At 37.3% G+C, this 18,694-nt stretch overlaps 1 protein-coding gene across 1 annotated transcript in view; it reads right to left on the bottom strand.

Annotated features, from left to right (window-relative positions):
- Positions 1-18,694, bottom strand: part of CACNB2 (calcium voltage-gated channel auxiliary subunit beta 2) — a 269,905-nt gene that overhangs the window by 27,296 nt on the left and 223,915 nt on the right. The window contains 6 exon segments of the mRNA XM_030009962.2: positions 1,342-1,451; positions 6,314-6,372; positions 6,684-6,764; positions 10,209-10,342; positions 14,272-14,348; positions 16,156-16,292. Coding sequence (XP_029865822.1) covers positions 1,342-1,451; positions 6,314-6,372; positions 6,684-6,764; positions 10,209-10,342; positions 14,272-14,348; positions 16,156-16,292 — 598 coding nt within the window.

Raw genomic sequence — 18,694 nt, 5'->3', positions numbered from 1 at the left:
TACTTGGAAGCTATCAGACTACTTGCAAGTAAAGATTGCAAAGGCTCCACATAGCTGAAAGCAAGGGGTTTAAGAAGCAAATTTTCAAGAAAGGGAAGTCAAATGTTTTAAGGCAGGGAAGCTCATTCTAAGAAGGACAGCTGTATTAGGCAAATGTTAAATATTCAAAGTACAGGTGTACTCAGAAGTTTTGTTATAAAACTGATAAAGAACCCATTTAGTAGGATGAATGAGACTCCTTTCCTGTTCCACAAAATTTACAAGATTTCAAGATACAATGCTGTGTTCAGGGGAAACCAAGCTCTCTCAAAGGCCACTAAGAAAAATCTGCAGCCTTGTAAAGACAAACCTCGCTGGAGCATTCACCTGCGATCTAGGACATTTGAGTTCAAGTTCCTTCTTTTTTGTATTTGAGCAGGGACTTGAACTTGGGTGTCCCATATCTCAGCTGAGTGCCCTAACATGAGTATGCAGACTCCTGGCAGGATCAATCTCAGCTACCTCCAGGTGTCTACACAGGGAATGAGCCAGCGGTGGCAGCAGAACCTCGGATAGAATACACCTCGTGCTAGAGGAAAGGCTGAGGTCAGTCTACATGAGCTGAGACTCCAAAGCCACCACCTTTTCCTGTTTACTCTAAGGACACCTTGGGATGACAAGCTCCAGTGTAGTCACCTGTACTGTAGATGGTGACATTTAGTTACATCTTCCCAGCTAAGCTTGTTTCCATTTCTGGCTAATAAATGTTTAATTAACTTATACAACTGGACAAGCTTCAGTACAAAAAGACTCATGTAAGATGACAGATATGTATGCTATGTATCTAGCTATATAGTTTTTTAAAAATGTCTCCCCTTTTCGATTGTTCATTTTTTGTACCAACCTCAGCATTAGTTTAAACTGATACAAAATTCAGAAAATGTTCACTTCAATAATTTTTTTCATGTCTAATATCAGTAGCTATCACTACTAGCAATCTTATCAAAGATAATGCAAAATATCAATACTATCCATACAATTTCAGGTATTCTGAAACCGTCACTTCTATTTAACCAGAAGAACATCCCTTCAGGTTTTATTTACCTTATGGATGCCTACTTTTCCCCACGGAGGCAAACAACAAAACATGAAAACTGAACATAAGCAGGATAAACCAAAATCAGCACTGTATGAAGTTTACCTGGTAGTGATTTTAAAAAGATTTCTAGTGCCAGGATTTCTGAATTATGGGAACAGTGATTTTCTCACAGCAGAGAGAAGGCTATTTTTAGCTTACACATATGAATTGAGAGTAGTATACTTTACAGCCAATTTCTAGATAGCATCAATATAGGTACTTACCTAAGCTTGATCTTGTGTTAGATCGCTCTATTATCGCATGCTTACTGGGGTTGTTTAATACTGAGCGTTTGGCAAGCGAGATGTCTGCTGTGACTCGTGTAATTGATATACTGCAAAAATAAAATACAGTAAAATAGAACAGAATGTTATTTATCTTGCAGGGATGTGGAGAGAAAAAGACACTTGTTTAACACTAGAAGATGGCTAAGACTACAGGAAAACAAGTTCTTCTCAGCAGCACAGTATGCTTTGACAATGTGAACAGAGAAGAAACTTTATCTAACTAAAACTGTTACAAGAACTATTGATAAGACATCCCCCCTTCTGCACAGTACTGAAATGCAGTACGACCACTGACTGCAAAGCTACATGTGTCTGGGGAGAGGGGAGGCAAAAGGAGGTCAGAGATGTGCTGCAGAAGATGGGACTTCTCTGGGAGCTCCAGGCCTGATGTGGTTAGACTTTGCATCAGTATTCCCAGTATGAATAGGCTGGTTTCCCCTTCCCCTAATTTTGATTAATTTGTTGAAAGGTACTGAATGACAACCTGGTTTACTTTAACCATACGTATAAGACATATAGGGATATGCAGAGCTAACAGGTGAAGGTAAGGCTTAGCAGGGAAACTAGTACAGCCAAAAAACTCTTATTTTTATTGTTCGGTTTACTAGCATATGTTTTTTAACAAAGTGCAAGAGTTACCTATAATTTTCCAGAAAGATCCAGCAATATGCTGGCCACCTAAAAATGAGGACTGCAACACAAAGAACCATGCAAATGTAAACTCTGGGCTGAGTATCTGGCAGGCTCAATTTTGTCTTTCTGAGAAAAGATGAGCCAAGAAAGAAGTGGTTACTTCCAGTTGTTTGCACTGACCTGCTACATAACCTTCTGCATATTCTTCTTCCTAGGAAAACAGTTAATTTGGTTTGTTTTGCTTTACAAGGTCAAAATGCACCCTTTGGATTAATTCCCTTTCAAACTCTCTGGTCTAATGAGGCTGAGGGGTCACATTTTTCCAGTGCTGAGAGCTAAACCAGATTGATGATATTCCCTTGTTCTTCCTTGTATGATTTTACTCGCAATTTAAAAGGAAGACACGGATTTGCTAAGAACAGGGAGGGCTCCTCTCTAGCAAGCACAGTCAGATGCTGTTCATCTGAAATGTAACCAAATAGGTCATTTCCCAATGAGCTCAACATGTGTATGTATCTATCTAAAACCCTACAAAATGTAACAGAGCCAGAAGTTAATACAGAAAAACAGAATTATTTGCACAATACTGATTAGTAACATCATTCTGGAAATTTAGGCATGATTTAACTTAAGCTAAAAGCATAAACAAAGATTGTGATTTCTGGCACAGCTCCTCACAGATAATGCCACTAGTCTCAAAATGAAATCCAACATGTAATTTGGGGTACTCACTAGTTATCTGTATTTGCTAAATGATGAACACTGCAAACTTTTACAGCTTTTTGGTTTTTGGTTTGTTTTATTTCTCCTGCCAGTCTTCCTTCCTACATGCAATAGAAAATAATTTTTCCCTTTTTCAAATGCAGTTATGGTATATTGAACAAAGCTAGATTTATCAGTCTAAAAATGCTGGGTTTCATTTTAAGATCTTTTAACGTCTTTTTAAGGTCATTTTAAAGTCTTTTGAGATATGTAGCACCAGGAAGAACAAGTCTGCTCTCAAAACAAAGGGTATGTTCATATAGCAAAACAATTGCAATAAGAGTGGGAACAGCTTGACAACAGAGTGGCAGTGAAAGAAGTAGCATGAATCTAAGAACCTCCCGTACAAATTTCTTGAAGACCTTGAGTACCAATTTAGATTGCTACTGAAGTTTGGGATGCTTCAAATCCGCTATTATAGACAACAATTGTATTGAGAGTATTTGTAGATTCACCCTGCCACAAATGGATCTACAACTGAAAATCAGATATGCTCTAAAATACTTTGAGACATAAAGACAAAATAACTTGTTTCTGCTTGCAACACTCACTATTTTGTTAACTTCCAATTCTGAAGGTACATATCTGAGACTTGACAACCGTGAATAATATAAAGAGGGACTACTAAGTGGCTGGGTATCAACATCATCATTCTGACAGAAAAAATCCAACAGCTTAAACCACAGTGTCCGGTATTTTAAAGAGCTGAAGCTATTGACAGAAAACCTCAAGCTCCCTCTTGAAAGTTTGACAGCACCGGGACAGATGGAATAGTGTTACTGCTCTGCCCACTTCCAAACTAAATAGAATATTCATTGAAGTTACAGATATTATAACACGACCTTCCTGTTTTCTCAATCTTGCCCCCCAAATGTCAACCCACTAGCACGTGTTAATCTGGGGCTTGATCAAGTAGCAATATAATCACATGTGGAGAATCCACCTGATGTCTCTGGTCCATGTTGTCTGAATTACAGAATACGCCACTGATTTTAGAGGTGGATTGTCATTTGACATTTGTACTACAGTAAGGCCCAGAGGCTCAAATAGGGAAAACGTGGGCCCTCTCCAGAAGAAAATGGGAGACCTGGTTACCTGGGACATGGAGAAGGCTGAGGTACTCAATGACTTTTCTGCCTCAGTCTTCACTGGCAAGTGCTCCAGGCACACTGCCCAAGATGCAGATGGCAAAGGCAGGGACTGGGAGAATGAAGAACCACCCACCAGAGGAGAAGATCAGGTTTGAGATCATCTAATGAACCTGAAGGTGGACAAGTCCATGGGACCTGATGAGATGCATCCACAGGTCCTGAGGGAACTAGCAGATGAAGTGGCTAAACCACTATCCATCATATTTGAGAAGTTGTGGCAGTCCAGGGAAGTTCCCACAGACTGGAAAAGGGGAAACATAAACCCCATTTTAAAAAAGGGAAAAAAGGAAGGCCTGGGGAACTACCGGCCAGTCAGTCTCACCTCTGTGTCCAGCAAGATCATGGAGCAGATCCTCCTGGAAACTATGCTAAGACACATGGAAAATAAGGAGGTGATTGGTGACAGCCAACATGGCTTCACTAAGGGCAAATCGTGCCTGACAAATCTGGTGGCCTTCTACGACAGGGTTACAGCATGGGTGGATAAGGGAAGAGCAACGGACATCATCTACCGGGACTTGTGCAAAGTATGTGTCACTGTCCAGCACGACATCCTTGTCTCTAAATTGGAGAGATATGGATTTGACTGATGGACCACTCAGTAGATAAGGAATTGGCTGGATGGTCGCACTCAAAGAATTGCGGTCAGCGGCTCGATGTCCAAGTGGAGACCAGTTATGAGTGGCGTTCCTCAGGGGTCAGTATTGGGACCGGCGCTGTTTAACATCTTTGTCGGCAACATGGACAGTGGGATTGAGCGTACTCTCAGCAAGTTTGCTGATGACACCAAGCTGTGTGGTGCGGTCAACACACTGGAGGGAAGGGATGCCATCCAGAGGGACCTTGACAGGCTTGAGCAGTGGGCCCATGCAAACCTCATAAAGTTCAACAAGGCCAAGTGCAAGGTCCTGCACGTGGGTCAGGGCAATCCCAAGCACAAATACAGGCTGGGCGATGAGTAGATTGAGGGCAGCCCTGAGGGGAAGAACTTGGGGGTATTAGTGGGTGAAAAACTGAGTATAAGCCAGCAATGTGCCTCCACAGCCCAGAAAGCCAACCATATCCTGGGCTGCATCAAAAGAAGTGCAACCAGCAGGTCAAGGGAGGTGATTCTGCCCCTCTACTCCATTCTTGTGAAATCCCACATGGAGTACTGTGTTCAGCTCGGGGCGGGGGGGGGCGCAACATAAGAAAGACATGGACCTACTCAAGTGGGTCCAGGGGAGGGCCACAAAGATGATCAGGGGGCTGGACCACCTCCCCTGTGAAGACAGGCTGAGAGAGTTGGGGTTGTTCAGCCTGCAGAAGAGAAGGCTCCGGGGAGACCTTATAGCAGCCTTCCAGTACCTAAAAGGGGCCTACAGGAAAGATAGCAAGGGACTCTTTAACAGGGAGTGTAGTGATAGGACGAGGGCTAACAGTTTTAAACTGAAAGAGGGTAGATTTAGATTAGATATTAGGAAAAAATTCTTTACTCTGAGGGAGGTGAGACACTGGAACAGGTTGCCCAGAGAAGCTGTGGATGCCCCATCCCTGGAAGTGTTCAAGGCCAGGTTGGATGGGGCTTTGAGCAACCTGGTCTAATGGAAGGTGTCCCTGCCCATGGCAGGGGGGTTGGAACTAGGTGATCTTTAAGGTCCCTTCCAACCCAAACCATTCTATGATTCTATGAAATCACATTAGACCTTGCCTAGTGTGCTGTGGGGGACAGGCTGTAACAGCACTCAGATCAAAACCCAGTGAAGCGCAGCCTGTCTGCTACCAAGGGTGACCACATTTCAGCAAGGTGGGGGACAGCCCCCCCTCCAAGCAGTCCTTTTGAGACTTCACATTATAGAGTCCAGCACTACTGTCAAACCAAGCTCCCATCTTGAGGGATGAAGAGTTTCACAATCATATACATTAGACAGTCTGAATCTCGTATCACTCTTTCCAAGTTAGATGCCACTGTAAGGAACTAGAGCTGAGAAGGAATGGTGGCCCTTGTCAGTTTGTACAGAACCCAGGCAGCAGTAACAAGATACCATTAGAAAAGTACTTAAACAAAATAACTTTTTAAGAGTAAGCATTTATTAAATCTGTAGATAAATATCTAGCAATTTGGAGCGTGAACGTCACGGTCATCAAGAAGAAGACAACCTTTTTGCCACTGTCAACAAATATACGCCCCTGAACACTTCCCACTGCAACACAGCCTCAGCGTGCTCTGCTAAGGAAACTTCCAATCCACACTATAGTCCACTGATCAAGAAATTAGCTGCTATTCCTATTTTTCTACAAAAAGAATGTAATTATTTCTTAAAAACCTGGTACTACCTAAATAGGACCTGAACTCAAGTAGATTTGCATTGCAAAATACTTACCGCCCTTCGAATCTATGTTTTAAAAAATCAAATAATGCTTTTTGCATCATATCTGTTACCTAGAAGGAAACAAACAACAAATTCATAATCATATAGGAAATTCATAATACTTGATGCTAATAATAATATGAAATAAAGTTGGCAGTACATCTTATACCTGAACAATAGGATTGGAATGTAATTTATTCTTAATCTGAATTCTGATATGAAATGAAACACAAATAAACAGGTATCTAGTAGAAGTAAAAACTGTCTAGATTTTTGTCTATGACATAAATTATGTTATTCAGCCTAATTACCTTTGAACATTCAAATACAAATGAAGCACAATATTTTTGGCAAAATAAAACCATTCACAACAATCACTTACCTCATATCCCTTCAGAGAAGGCCCCACTAAAACTACTGGTCGCATAGAAGGCACTACATCATAGGGAGGGATGTGCTCTGTCTGCAAAACAGAAAAAGCTTTCAGCATCACAACACCTAGAGAAAGTGTTACACATTACTTATAATATTAGGAACTCTGAATTTCCAGTGATGTCAGCAACACAGGAATCATGGATTCATTAACTTTTCCTGAAAACAGGTAGTAGATGATAGGGACATAAAAGGTTCAGGAATTTCTTTTGAAAAAGCTTTTCTTTGACTTTTGGTTTTCCTACTGTTTTCATATTTGTTCTGGATAGCTATAAAACTGTTATTCTGGAGACATTCACATGTCCCAGTCCATAATTCCTAATTGGTAAATTGAAAAGGTTATTTCCAACAGTTAACGATTTGAAATGATTGACTCCAGAGCCGTGACATCTGTTTCCCACCAAAATTTTATGTAGGCAAATTATGAAAGAGAAAAATAAAACAAAAAGGGACGGGAAAAGCATAACACATCTCTTTTTATGTTCAGATCTGCCCACCGCTTGACAAAACATTGTGACACCACTGCAAATTCCCATGGGAGTACGCATAGTCTGACTTCCACATTTGCATCCGCAATTCACTTGCAAATGAAAACAAAATAATGACTGATCAAGTTAGTATTTCTAGAAAATTTTCATAAACAGAGCTTGGGATAGCAATCCTTCCACTTTGGGAAGTTCCTGTCACTGCCCAAGAATGGATTCTGTTAGTACGATATTCACCAAACTACTTACTGATGTATCATGCACAACTTATAAAAAGCATTTTAAAATACAAAGATAAAAAGATTGCCTGCTTCCAAAGATTGCAAAATTTTTTATATTGTTATCAGAATAAAATATAAACAAATTAAACTGTTTTTTTTTCCTTTAATAAATGGCTACTCAATATATATCACTGAGAATGAGTCTTATCAGAAAGAGTTTTTTGTTTGTAAGGGAGGGTTTGGTTTATCTTTGTCTTGGAGGAAAAAATGATTGAAATCCAAACCCAGGAATGTGTGGGTGATACGGAAAAAAAGGTATGCCGGATCTGGTTTTCAAATGCCTACATAGTACAAATACATCAGTCAAGATCACAGAATACAGTCATTGTTTATTGTTTCAGTACTCAATGTATCCCAAGGTGTTTCACAATAACATTAAAATAAGTATATACATTCCAAAACACAAAAACACAAAGACAGACATTAATACAGTGACAGCACACAATGCTACACAAGCAGCAGTCTAAAGCAGTCTAAAACATGGAAAACATTTTTGTGAATGTTTTTCAACATAATTTATCTTATTTTTTGTTACCTGTAGCTTCACCAGATAATTAGTAACATAAGAATGAATACCAGTGCCCAAGGCATCATAAGCATGTGAAATTAATTTATTTTACACAGTGCAGAATCCGACTCAACATATTTCAAAGCAAACCCCTGCAATTATGCTGTGGCAGTATCAAAATGCAGCCCTCCACTGTTCTTGCTAATATCACTAATAATCTGATAAGCGTATTAAAGACAGAGCCTAAGAAAACTTCATTACAGATGTGTAAGTGCTTATAGCATGAGTGTCCTGATGCAACAGATCTTTGTCTTAATGTGGCTGACTGAACCAAAGGTATTCATACTAGAAGTTAAGGAGCTGTTTGAAAATTAGGGAAAGCACAGAAATTACCTTATTTGATGGAATATGGAGTATTTTTTAAATCTGTTCTGTCAAAAAAAGCTTTTTTTTCCTCTAATCTTTACAGCTTGAAGTAATGAAGCTCTCAGCAGAAAATTGAGTAAAAGTTATCTAATGGAAGCATTAAAGTTCTTTAATTTAGCATTAGAGAATCTAGTATTTTCTAAGGGACTGGCACTGAGCTATACAGCTTCCACTTGCAGATTCAAGTTCAAATATGAACTCAGAATAAAAACTAGCATAGTTTTGACCATACTGCTTTTGCTCAGTGGTTTGACTATGTAGATTAGTTTGGGATGCCCATCTAGTATTCACTGAAAATGTCAGTATTACAAAACCCACTAAAACTAGTAATGATTCTGATTTGGAAGAAAAGAGACACCAGAGAATGAAGACTAAGATGGGACTAGCCACCATCCAGGTCCAAGGTGGTTCATCTAGGAGCTGCATCTTCAAGAGATGCTTATGCAGGTAGCATCCAATACATGTCAACATGTATTATTCTTCCTTAGCATTTATATTTGGTTATAAATATGATTAAGTAAGAAATTACTCAGAAGCAAGTAACTGCTGTGGATTTCCATAGTGGGCTGTGAATGACACAGTACTTAACAGACCCTACTGAAGCAAATACTGGTGACTTTGGAAATGAGAAGGATCCAATATTATTTAAAAGAGTTCAAGAAGAAAAGAGAGAGAAAAAAAAAGTTTTATTTACTAAACATGAAAGCATCCACAGGACAGGCAACAGTGTCACTTGGCACTGTTTATAAGCACTGTAACAGTCTGTTGTTACCTGTAGTTTTAAGTGAGTGGTTAAAAACAAATGAATAAGAGCTATGAAGACTAAAGATTTAAAAACAAAGTAGAAATGTGGTATTTCACTGCATAGTTTGGCTGCTACCTAATGTCTTAATAACTTACTCCAGCAAAGATCCTAGAAACATATTGTAGTTTGCTGTAACAGGATGCCGATTGCATAATTCTGTAGTTATCTGGGTTATCTATGGAGAGACATTGGCTCTCCTGGGAACCACCAGTACCATTTCCAATAGCTGAGACACTAAAAAAGTCTGACTGATGGATGGCAAGAACATTTGGCTGATAATTTATACATGATAACAGGAAAAACTCAAAGTAAACTGTCAAAACAAGTCTGCGGTTTTCCACTAGTCTTGTTCACCTGCAGATTTTGCACCTAGTAAATTAGAAGTTTAAATACTGACTAAATTAAAAAGACAATGTTTTTGACTATTTGTTTTCTAAGTACAATTTGAGTATCTGATTAGATTCCAATAATGATTTCAATAGACTGAGTTATAAGGAAAAAAAACAACTTGAGAAAGATAGAAAGAATAAGCATGCACTGGAGAGGTGCATTATATGGATTTGTTAGAAATAAATTTCTCAAACTTTTAGAAGGCCTTCTAAGTGTGTCCTATTATTCCATCAAAAAGGATAAGTACTGTAGCAGAGCTTCACAGATGCGCTGAACTTGGGACTGTTTGTTTTCTTGTACTGAATCCACTAACAGCTCGATACTTTTCTTCCTTAATTCTAGAATAGCTGCATTGTTAATAATGCTAATGATGCCAGTGGCAGGATGAACACAGGTAATGTTGATATAAACTTACCGATTTCTGCTTCTGCTTAGCTACAGCAGCATGGAAAAGAAACAAAGAACAACAAAGCATGCATGTTATTGGCTTGTCAAAGGACGCAGACAGTTAACAGGACTAGAAATGTGACGCAGTGCAGGTGAGCAGGTGGACAGATGGGAGCTTGGAAGTCGGTGTTACCTTCTTAAAGAAGGGCATTCTTTTCTCTTTGGAGTGGGGTGATGTTACACTGTTTGCACTGGGTTTGGGGGAGCGATGGTTTGCTGGAATATCATTTTCTTCTGCATCTAAGCCAGTGGCATCTATGTCTATAGCTATATACAGACAAACAATTCAGAATTATCAGATGACAGGGAAAGTAAAGATAGGTTAAAAAGGAAATAACAGGCAAAGAGAAATAAAACTGTCCAGAGTAATAAATAAATAAATAAATGAAAATTAAAAAAAAATCATCCATGAGTACAAAACACAATAAAACAAAGGGAAAAATTTAAAGGTGCAGTACATTAGGATTAGAACACAGAAGGCAATCTGTAACAGCTACTATAACATTTTCATCTGATCCCCTTTTACACAGCTACATCAGACATACACAGAATTACTCTTACAAAACAGAGCAATGGCCAAGTTCATTCTTGTTACACCAGTGTAAATCCAAACTGGTTCACTGGAATAGATAAGACTTTCACCAATGTAAACAACAGAACTTGGCCAACAACATTTGAATTATTTTATAGCAATGAACACTAATTCAAAATGGGTATCATCAATTGAAATCTGAAATGTCACTAGCTTGTCTATAGGAAATTAAGAAACAGAAGAAAAATCACTTTTGACAAAATCAGCTTGATACATGTACAATAACATCTACATTTATCTCAGGGTGGACTACAATTGGCATTTTCAACCATTTTAACTAAAAATGCACAGTAGTCATAAGATACATTTACTAGAAATAATAGAAACACACCCACTAATAGTGAAAACTAAAAAGAATGGGTAGCAGAAGAGAGGAAATTGATCCCAGCTTGCCTCAGAGACCTGGATCCTGTTGTAAAGAGTGAGGATGTAGGCAGGGCAAAATGGTAGTGAATACAACAAACCACTGCTGTTCAACCTCTATCCCAAAAGAATAAACAGCACACAACACTTATATCATAAATATAAAATATTTACCCTCTTTAGCAAGTAAGTAACAACTGTTTAAGCAAAAATCATCATGGACTCAGAAATAAATACATTTTCAAAATGCAAAGCCATGTTATCCTGAATGTCGAGTCCAACAGATACCTGCTAACTACATCCGAAACAAACCAAACCAAAATCAAACACACAAAAAAAAGCTTTCTTGTTTACAATGCTCAATCCTGATCTGAAGCAATGTATTAAATTTGCCTTCAGAAAGCAAGTACATACACAAAATCGATCCATGCACATGTTGTACAACATCACCTTTGTGTGTAAAGATCTTACCCACCTCTTGACACACTCTGGTAACACACGCTTATCTTGCCGTGCCATTACGTCGAACTGAATCTAACTCTAAATAGATCTGTAAGTAGTGTTGTTTACATTGACTTCATCCAAACCCATAATTAATCATTGCAAACTATTATGAAACCACCTTAGTGACCTGCTTTCAGCTGCTTGATGAGTGGGACATCAACTAATACAGTGGCATGTGCTATTAAATTATGCAACAAAAATATTTCTGTCAAGCCTATGTGCAGCTACTGATTTAAGAGACACTTGGGACAGTGATCTCTTCTGTTTGAATAAAGTATATTTTCCCATCTGAATTATCCACAGATCAAATGCCATGCTGCCTGACAAACCTTGAATTACAGAACTGTGCCTTTGAGCCTGCCCTTGCCAGGAAAGCCTGTAAGTAGATCCGCACCCTGTTTCTATACTCCTGCTCCTAAAAACAGCCACAGAAATCATGTAACATTTTCTTCTAGCAACACTGTTCCTTCATCCTCTTCATAAGTATAAAAAGAACATTATCTTTTCTTGAATACAGGCCAGCACAGATTCTATAAATCACTCATAATAAGGCATATTAAAACTCCTTCAGTTCTATGTTCAACTAAAATCACCAGTGAAGAAAAACCAGGGTTGTTAAGTTTTTCCTGAAAAAAAGAAATGCATCATTTGATCAGCTAGATATCAATATCTCCTTTTTTCATTCTCAGTCTTCACACTATGTAACATCTTCCGTGATAGTTCTTTTACTGTTAATTATCTTTAGTTCACTGGGATTTTTTCAAAGTAATTTTCACCATTATCCTCATCCTGTTTGGTGGTCCGTGAGGACACTGTATGGATTGATTACTATATCAATATAATATTGATTATTTAAATGGAAATGAGCCTCCTTTTCATTTGTTTTTCACTGATTCTTTGTCTTGTTTGGTTTTTTTGGTTTTGTGGCACTAGTTTATATTGAAAAAAAAAATCCCTGACTCAAAGTCAAAAAAAGATCTCTTCAACTCGCTAAATAATTTATGTATTTGTCATTTATTATACTTTCAAAAAGAGGAGGCCTGGGAATAATAATTGAACTGTACTTCAAAGTCACTTGAGTTCTTGTGTTAGTCACAAACTATGCCTCTTCCCCCCTTCTTGGGATGTCTTAAGATAAGCAAAAAAAAACCCTGCAGCCCCAAAATCTTAAGATCACAGAATAAGCTAATGTGCGCTACTCATAAATATTCTCCAAATCTTCAATGTAACTGAATAAACTTTACCAGATTTCCTTCTTTCTCCAGAAAACCATGTTTCTGAAAACTACTGTCTGAAGAAATGATTCAATGCAATGAAAATTACAGGATGGCTAGCAACCAGTCAGTTGGTAACCTAAGCATGCGACCTGTTCCCTTACCTCTAAATTCTGTGCAACATTCTGGAAATTTCATACGTACTGATCTCCAATTGTTTTTAGGATACAAAAGAATATTACAGCATTTCAGACGCTCTAACTATAAAATTACAACATAGATCCATGGACACTTCTACTGCAAAAATGTAGTTGTTGAAAAAGTGGGCCTTAACAGTAAATATGACAGTTTAAAGCCATCATGAAATAAAAGATTAAGGTGTGTTCTACAGACTTGTGATGGACACGTATTAGTAACCTAAAAATATACTTCCCCCAGAAGAAAAGAGAGGTAGGGAACTTAAGCAGACTTTTGATAAACAAACTGCAATTGTAATAAAGTTGGTCGTTACAAACAAATTCATGGTTTCACAAGAAAGACAGATATATTTTTCAATTAATTTAATCAAATGAAGCTACTACCATAACTTGACTGAATTCCTCTGTCTCTCTTAATGTCCATGTAAATACTTTAAAATCTTTAGGATCATTTTAAGATGACTGATCTGTAGACCAGGCTCCATATAAACTAATATGATTGAAAAATACATGTCTTTGTCTCCATAGACAAGTCACTAGCAATATTCATTAATATTTTCTGAATTCGGGTATTCAAAATGTACATTTTCTCTCTCAGGAGAAGATAAAACATCCAGCAATGCAGCAGCTGAATTTAGTAGAATTCTTTTTCTTTTTTTTTTTTTTTTGTAATCTTCTGCTATGCTTTTTTCAAGGAGCTAATGCCAGTTTCCTCCACTAACTCACCATGTATTTGCTTCATACCTCTTGAATCCAACCTAACTAAAGTTAAATCTGTCTGTTGATGCTCTAAATACAAAACAATATTGTGAAAAATTTGTCACAAAAGGCAAAAAATATCCAGTATGCTAGAATTATGTGAAGCACATCCTTATCAGAATTGTGAAACTAAAAGTTCCTGTTATTATAAAATAATGCTGGTTTTGATACTACTGCAGAAACCTCTTGGGAATTTTTGTTCTTACTGATGCTTTTTCTCCTGTACCAGAAGGTATTTGTTGTTCAGCAGGAGTGCTCACACCAGACCGAACCTCTAACTATCCTACTGCAACGCAGTCTCATAATTTTATTATGTCTTTGCTATAAAACACCATGGTAAAAGCAAAGAGGGAATTTTGTGCATTGTTAAGAGCCCTATCATTTCCTGAACTTGATGGCATTGACTCCATTACTTCAAACCTACCCAAAGCAGCCTTATAGGGCAACGCAACCACCCAGCCTTATACCTGTGAAGTACAGGGAATAAGAAAAATAGGACTAAATGTACATAAATTTTAACAGATAGGTGCATGAGTCTGTAAACCGAAGGGTTCTTGACCTACTCACCAGATGATGGAGGCGTCGATTTTCTGGAACTAGGAACGATGTCACCCAAACTGGATGAAGAGTTTCCTCCTGATTTACTGGAGTAAAGCAACACATTAGTTTGAAGTTTCATAGCTTTCTCAGTATTTATTCTAGTTTATTTATTACCTGCCTTCTAAATGAGCTGCTAGCCGAGAGACAAACGGTATTTCTGGCAGAGGTATAAAATATACATCTTACACAAAATGTGCGTACATTTTGAGGACTGAGGAACTGCAAACATCAATCATGCTTCTTGTTCTGCTGTGCAACTTCATTCTGCTGCATATGCTCTCACTACCTCATGATCTTAATGTGATCCAATTATTAATATGGCTACTGATACATAATTATTCATATTACTAGTTATTACTAAGACTAATTCTTAAGCCAGTGAGCATATCTGTTTCCTTTAACAGAAGAGTTATTAAGAGCTCCCTAATGAAAATGATAGAGTGTTTGCCTAACATCTTTTCAATTTAATTAAAGTACAAATTCTTTTGCTGTCTCAATACCACATAGCACCTAGGAAGAAAAAGAAGTCTCTCAAACGAAGATAAAGCAGTCTAGGGATTTGTCAAGTTCTGCTTTGTGAAAACCTATCCAAGTTGTGAAAATGAAACAATATTTTTAGTCATTTTATTTCAGTTACCGTAACGAGAAAAGCACTGAAAAGAATGTAAGAAAGGCTATCTCACTCTTCAAATAATTCATGTGATAGTACTAGTTTCCACTTTCTCCATCTTAAAATATTAATAAGCACTAAGTAAATGCATTTGTGGCATAGGACAGTGTTACCTCCAGTGAGAAGTTCTGGAGAATGGAAGCCTTTACAATTTGGAAAGGGACCGAATCACTGGGTCAGATTTGGCTATATCAGAAGTGTCACCAGAGGAATAAGGAACCTGACATCCTCCTGCTGAGGACAGCACGCTCATAGGGAAGGCACTTCACAGCTGGCGAATGCATGTGAGCACTGCAGCACCCTGGTCTCCTCCTGTGCAGACATACTCTTCAAACACTGCTGCCCTTCCTGTCAAAGTAGGAAAGCCTTTCTCCCTTCCCAAACGTTTCCCAGCTGTTTTCTCAATTCCAGGTCCATCCCACTCAGACATACTGGAAATATTTATTTCCAATATACCCAAAGGGAAGCAAGCGGCATTTACTTCCACATGTGTTAATGTTTACTGGAAAACTACTTTATTAAGAATTCTACAGTAAAGATGACCTTATTACCATCTTGCAGTACTGTTCAATACATTTAGATACTGATCTTTATTTTTATGTACTGCTGGCTGCAGTCAGAGACAACAAATGACTTGACATGACACTTCCATCACACAATGCAATATTCTTAAAAGCTGTATTTGTAGGCAATGAATTTGACAAGACCAAAACATTTTTTTCCCTAAGAGCTAACTAACAGGCACTGGCTTCAGCTTACAAATAAAATCACCTTAACATTTTCTGTAATTTCTAAAATCAGCTTTAGAAGTGTTTAGAAATTGCAAGATCATGAAAACAAGTAACACATGCTAAAGAATTTAGGAAGAACGATTTTTAAGTCAAAAATAGTGCTTGCACGTAGTAAATGTACTAACTGCAATGCATATTTGCAAATATTTTATGAAAATAAAATGGAATAATAGCCATTGTAGGCCACCACAGACCACCAATCTAAATAACTACTTTCTCTCTCAAATGGCAATGACATTAATTATATAAATAAATATTAATTCCTTCGTTGATTCAAAATCTTTGTAGCTGCCAATTACAATAATTAAACAGAACTATAGCATAAACAGCATTAACTTCCAAGTTGTGTCACAGTCAATGCTACTATTTTTAATGATTTTTTGTTATTACCTGGAGTAGAATTTTCCTTGTTTTGCCTTTTGTTCATGCTGCAGCCTCATGTTTTCTAGTTTGACTGGGCTTGGTATGAATCCTATTTCACAGCCTTCTTTTACCAACCGTCCTATCCACCAGTCATTATTAAATTTCTACAGATTAAAAAAAAAAAAAAAAAAAAAGAAGTCATGTACTAAGAAATTACTGAATTTGGGACCATTTTGTTATTATTTTTAGTTTGCAGCTAAGCGATTTTATGTAATTCTTCTTAATCACTGTACTATGTTATTATGGCAATGAAGAATTGCGTTAATATTCAGAAATACATTAAAATAATTATACCTTGCAAATTATTAAAATGCTACAGTACTTAGGCAGAAACCTTCCTCCATAGACTCCATGATTCTCCCTGGCTGCTATTTCCACCCATCTCCCCATCTTTATTTTTTTTCTGCTTTACAGTCTTTTCCCCTCATACATGACACCTGCTTTTGTTCTCCCTTGATGTTTCTCCTTGGTGGACACCAGACATTTCTTCTGATCTGCTCCTACACACTGCAACAATTTTTACAGCTCCGTAATAATCTATTTTTCTTATTGCATTATATTCAGTTCTCTATTTAAAATAAAGAATACTACTTCTCAAACTCCCCCACTTCTCTGAACCCACTAAAATCTTCTGAAATATGACTACATTCCACTGCTTATATATGCTCTACTGCATACAGCTCATGTGATCTGCATCTTAAACATACTGGGATAGATCCACAAGGAATGTATATCTTTGGATAACTAAAAAACCTTACAATTATACAAATGCACAAGATATAGTCCAATTAACTGAATTTCAGCTATATGAGATGACTACTCTAATTTAATAATATTGATTCATACACACACAGGGGGTTTTGTTTGTTTTGCAGAGGTCTGTAGAGCAGAACTATTTGCTTTTTCCTGTATTATTGATTCACCATTTTTGCATGAGAATAGGTCACTGTTATGTATGGCCCCACATGCAATACTCCAGGAGGTCCATACGAATAACTACCGTCAAATATGAATTTTGGATAATTTGGATTATTTATGAAATTGTAAGAGAACATCTGAATGGGAAGAGAAGTTGCCTTCTTGAATCTGAAGCTATGAATGTATATATTATAGTGCATTGTTAATTATTTAGTAAGTAATTTTAATAAGTGTACAGTTAGGAGTAAAACATGTAAAATGTGTGGGCTCCCATAAAAAGGAATTAATTTCACCGAGAATACAACATTGGTGGATCAATGTTACACAACTTAAACTGCAATATTATCTTTCATTTTGGCTACTACAGAAATGTGATGCTTGAAACCAACTTTAAGATGTTTAGCTAACAAAAAATAAAGATTAAAATTAATGCACTTTTAAGCTCATAAAACATAAGGGGATCTATAACATTCATCTAGTGGGATGACTTTATGAGTAAGAATACCAACATTTAAAAGGGAGTTAAGCTGGAATAGCAGTTTCTCAAAGCTGTATTAAACTGAAATATATTATTAAAATCATAACCTTTCATTGCAAAATGCTAACTAAAGATATGGATGTGCATTATGTAGTAGGATAATATAGGTAGAGGAAGACTATAGCAATTGAGCCAATGGAGGTTGCCATTATACGGATCTGCTCTACAGTATACATGATGTCTGCAGAAGTAGTATCATTAACTTGGTAAAAGGAAGAGAAAGATAATTAAAAACCACCATTAAATTAAAATCTGAACAGCCACTACTTTTTTATGCTGTTCTACAGTACAACAGACTACTATGCAATGTTAATTTTATTATAATTGATAGGAATGCTAAATCCATAGGAATTTTTTCTTCATACAAAAATAAAAGCATGTGGAATTCACTCCTGCAAAGTCTCAAAGCTGAATGCTGTGTCAGTATATGAAAAGGAGGATACAATACTTTTATAAGTAAATAATACCACATATAATACTTTCTAATTTTAAAAAGCCGTAGTGGAAATCTTGGTAGCGAGGTGTCCAGCTCTCAAGGTGCTGGCTGGGGTGAGTGATTCTCTGTAATTCACCTGTGCTTGGAGCACCAAGGGAAACACAAATATGAATTAAATGCTAAGCGGAATTATGGCCATGCATTAAAGCCTCAAAAGATTCAGGAGTGACTATGATGCAGTGCATGTTTCTTCACACAGGAAGGAATCCTTCATCTTTATATGTACTCAGTTTTACTGAATGTAACCTAATGAACATAAATTTCCCTCATAATCATTGCAGTACTTTTCACCATTGCCCATGTACGTTTTGAACTGAGGTTTTTCTTGTTTGAGCCCTCTCAGCAGCACAAATTGGAGAACACTCCTCACAGACAAGAAGAGCACAGTATTGATCAAATATGGCATTACTATGCAGGCAAAAGTTATTAGAGATTAACTTAGATTTCTTTATTTCTAGCAACCAGTTAGCTAAAAAATATGAAAGCAACACTGCATTTTATAGCCAAGCATGGTTTTTTTACTTTTCATCTGCATAAATAATTAAAGTTTGGAC

Source organism: Aquila chrysaetos, chromosome 3 (genome assembly GCF_900496995.4).
Source record: "Aquila chrysaetos chrysaetos chromosome 3, bAquChr1.4, whole genome shotgun sequence".
NCBI classification, from domain to species: domain Eukaryota; kingdom Metazoa; phylum Chordata; class Aves; order Accipitriformes; family Accipitridae; genus Aquila; species Aquila chrysaetos.
This window is presented reverse-complemented; position numbering and strand designations above follow the sequence as displayed.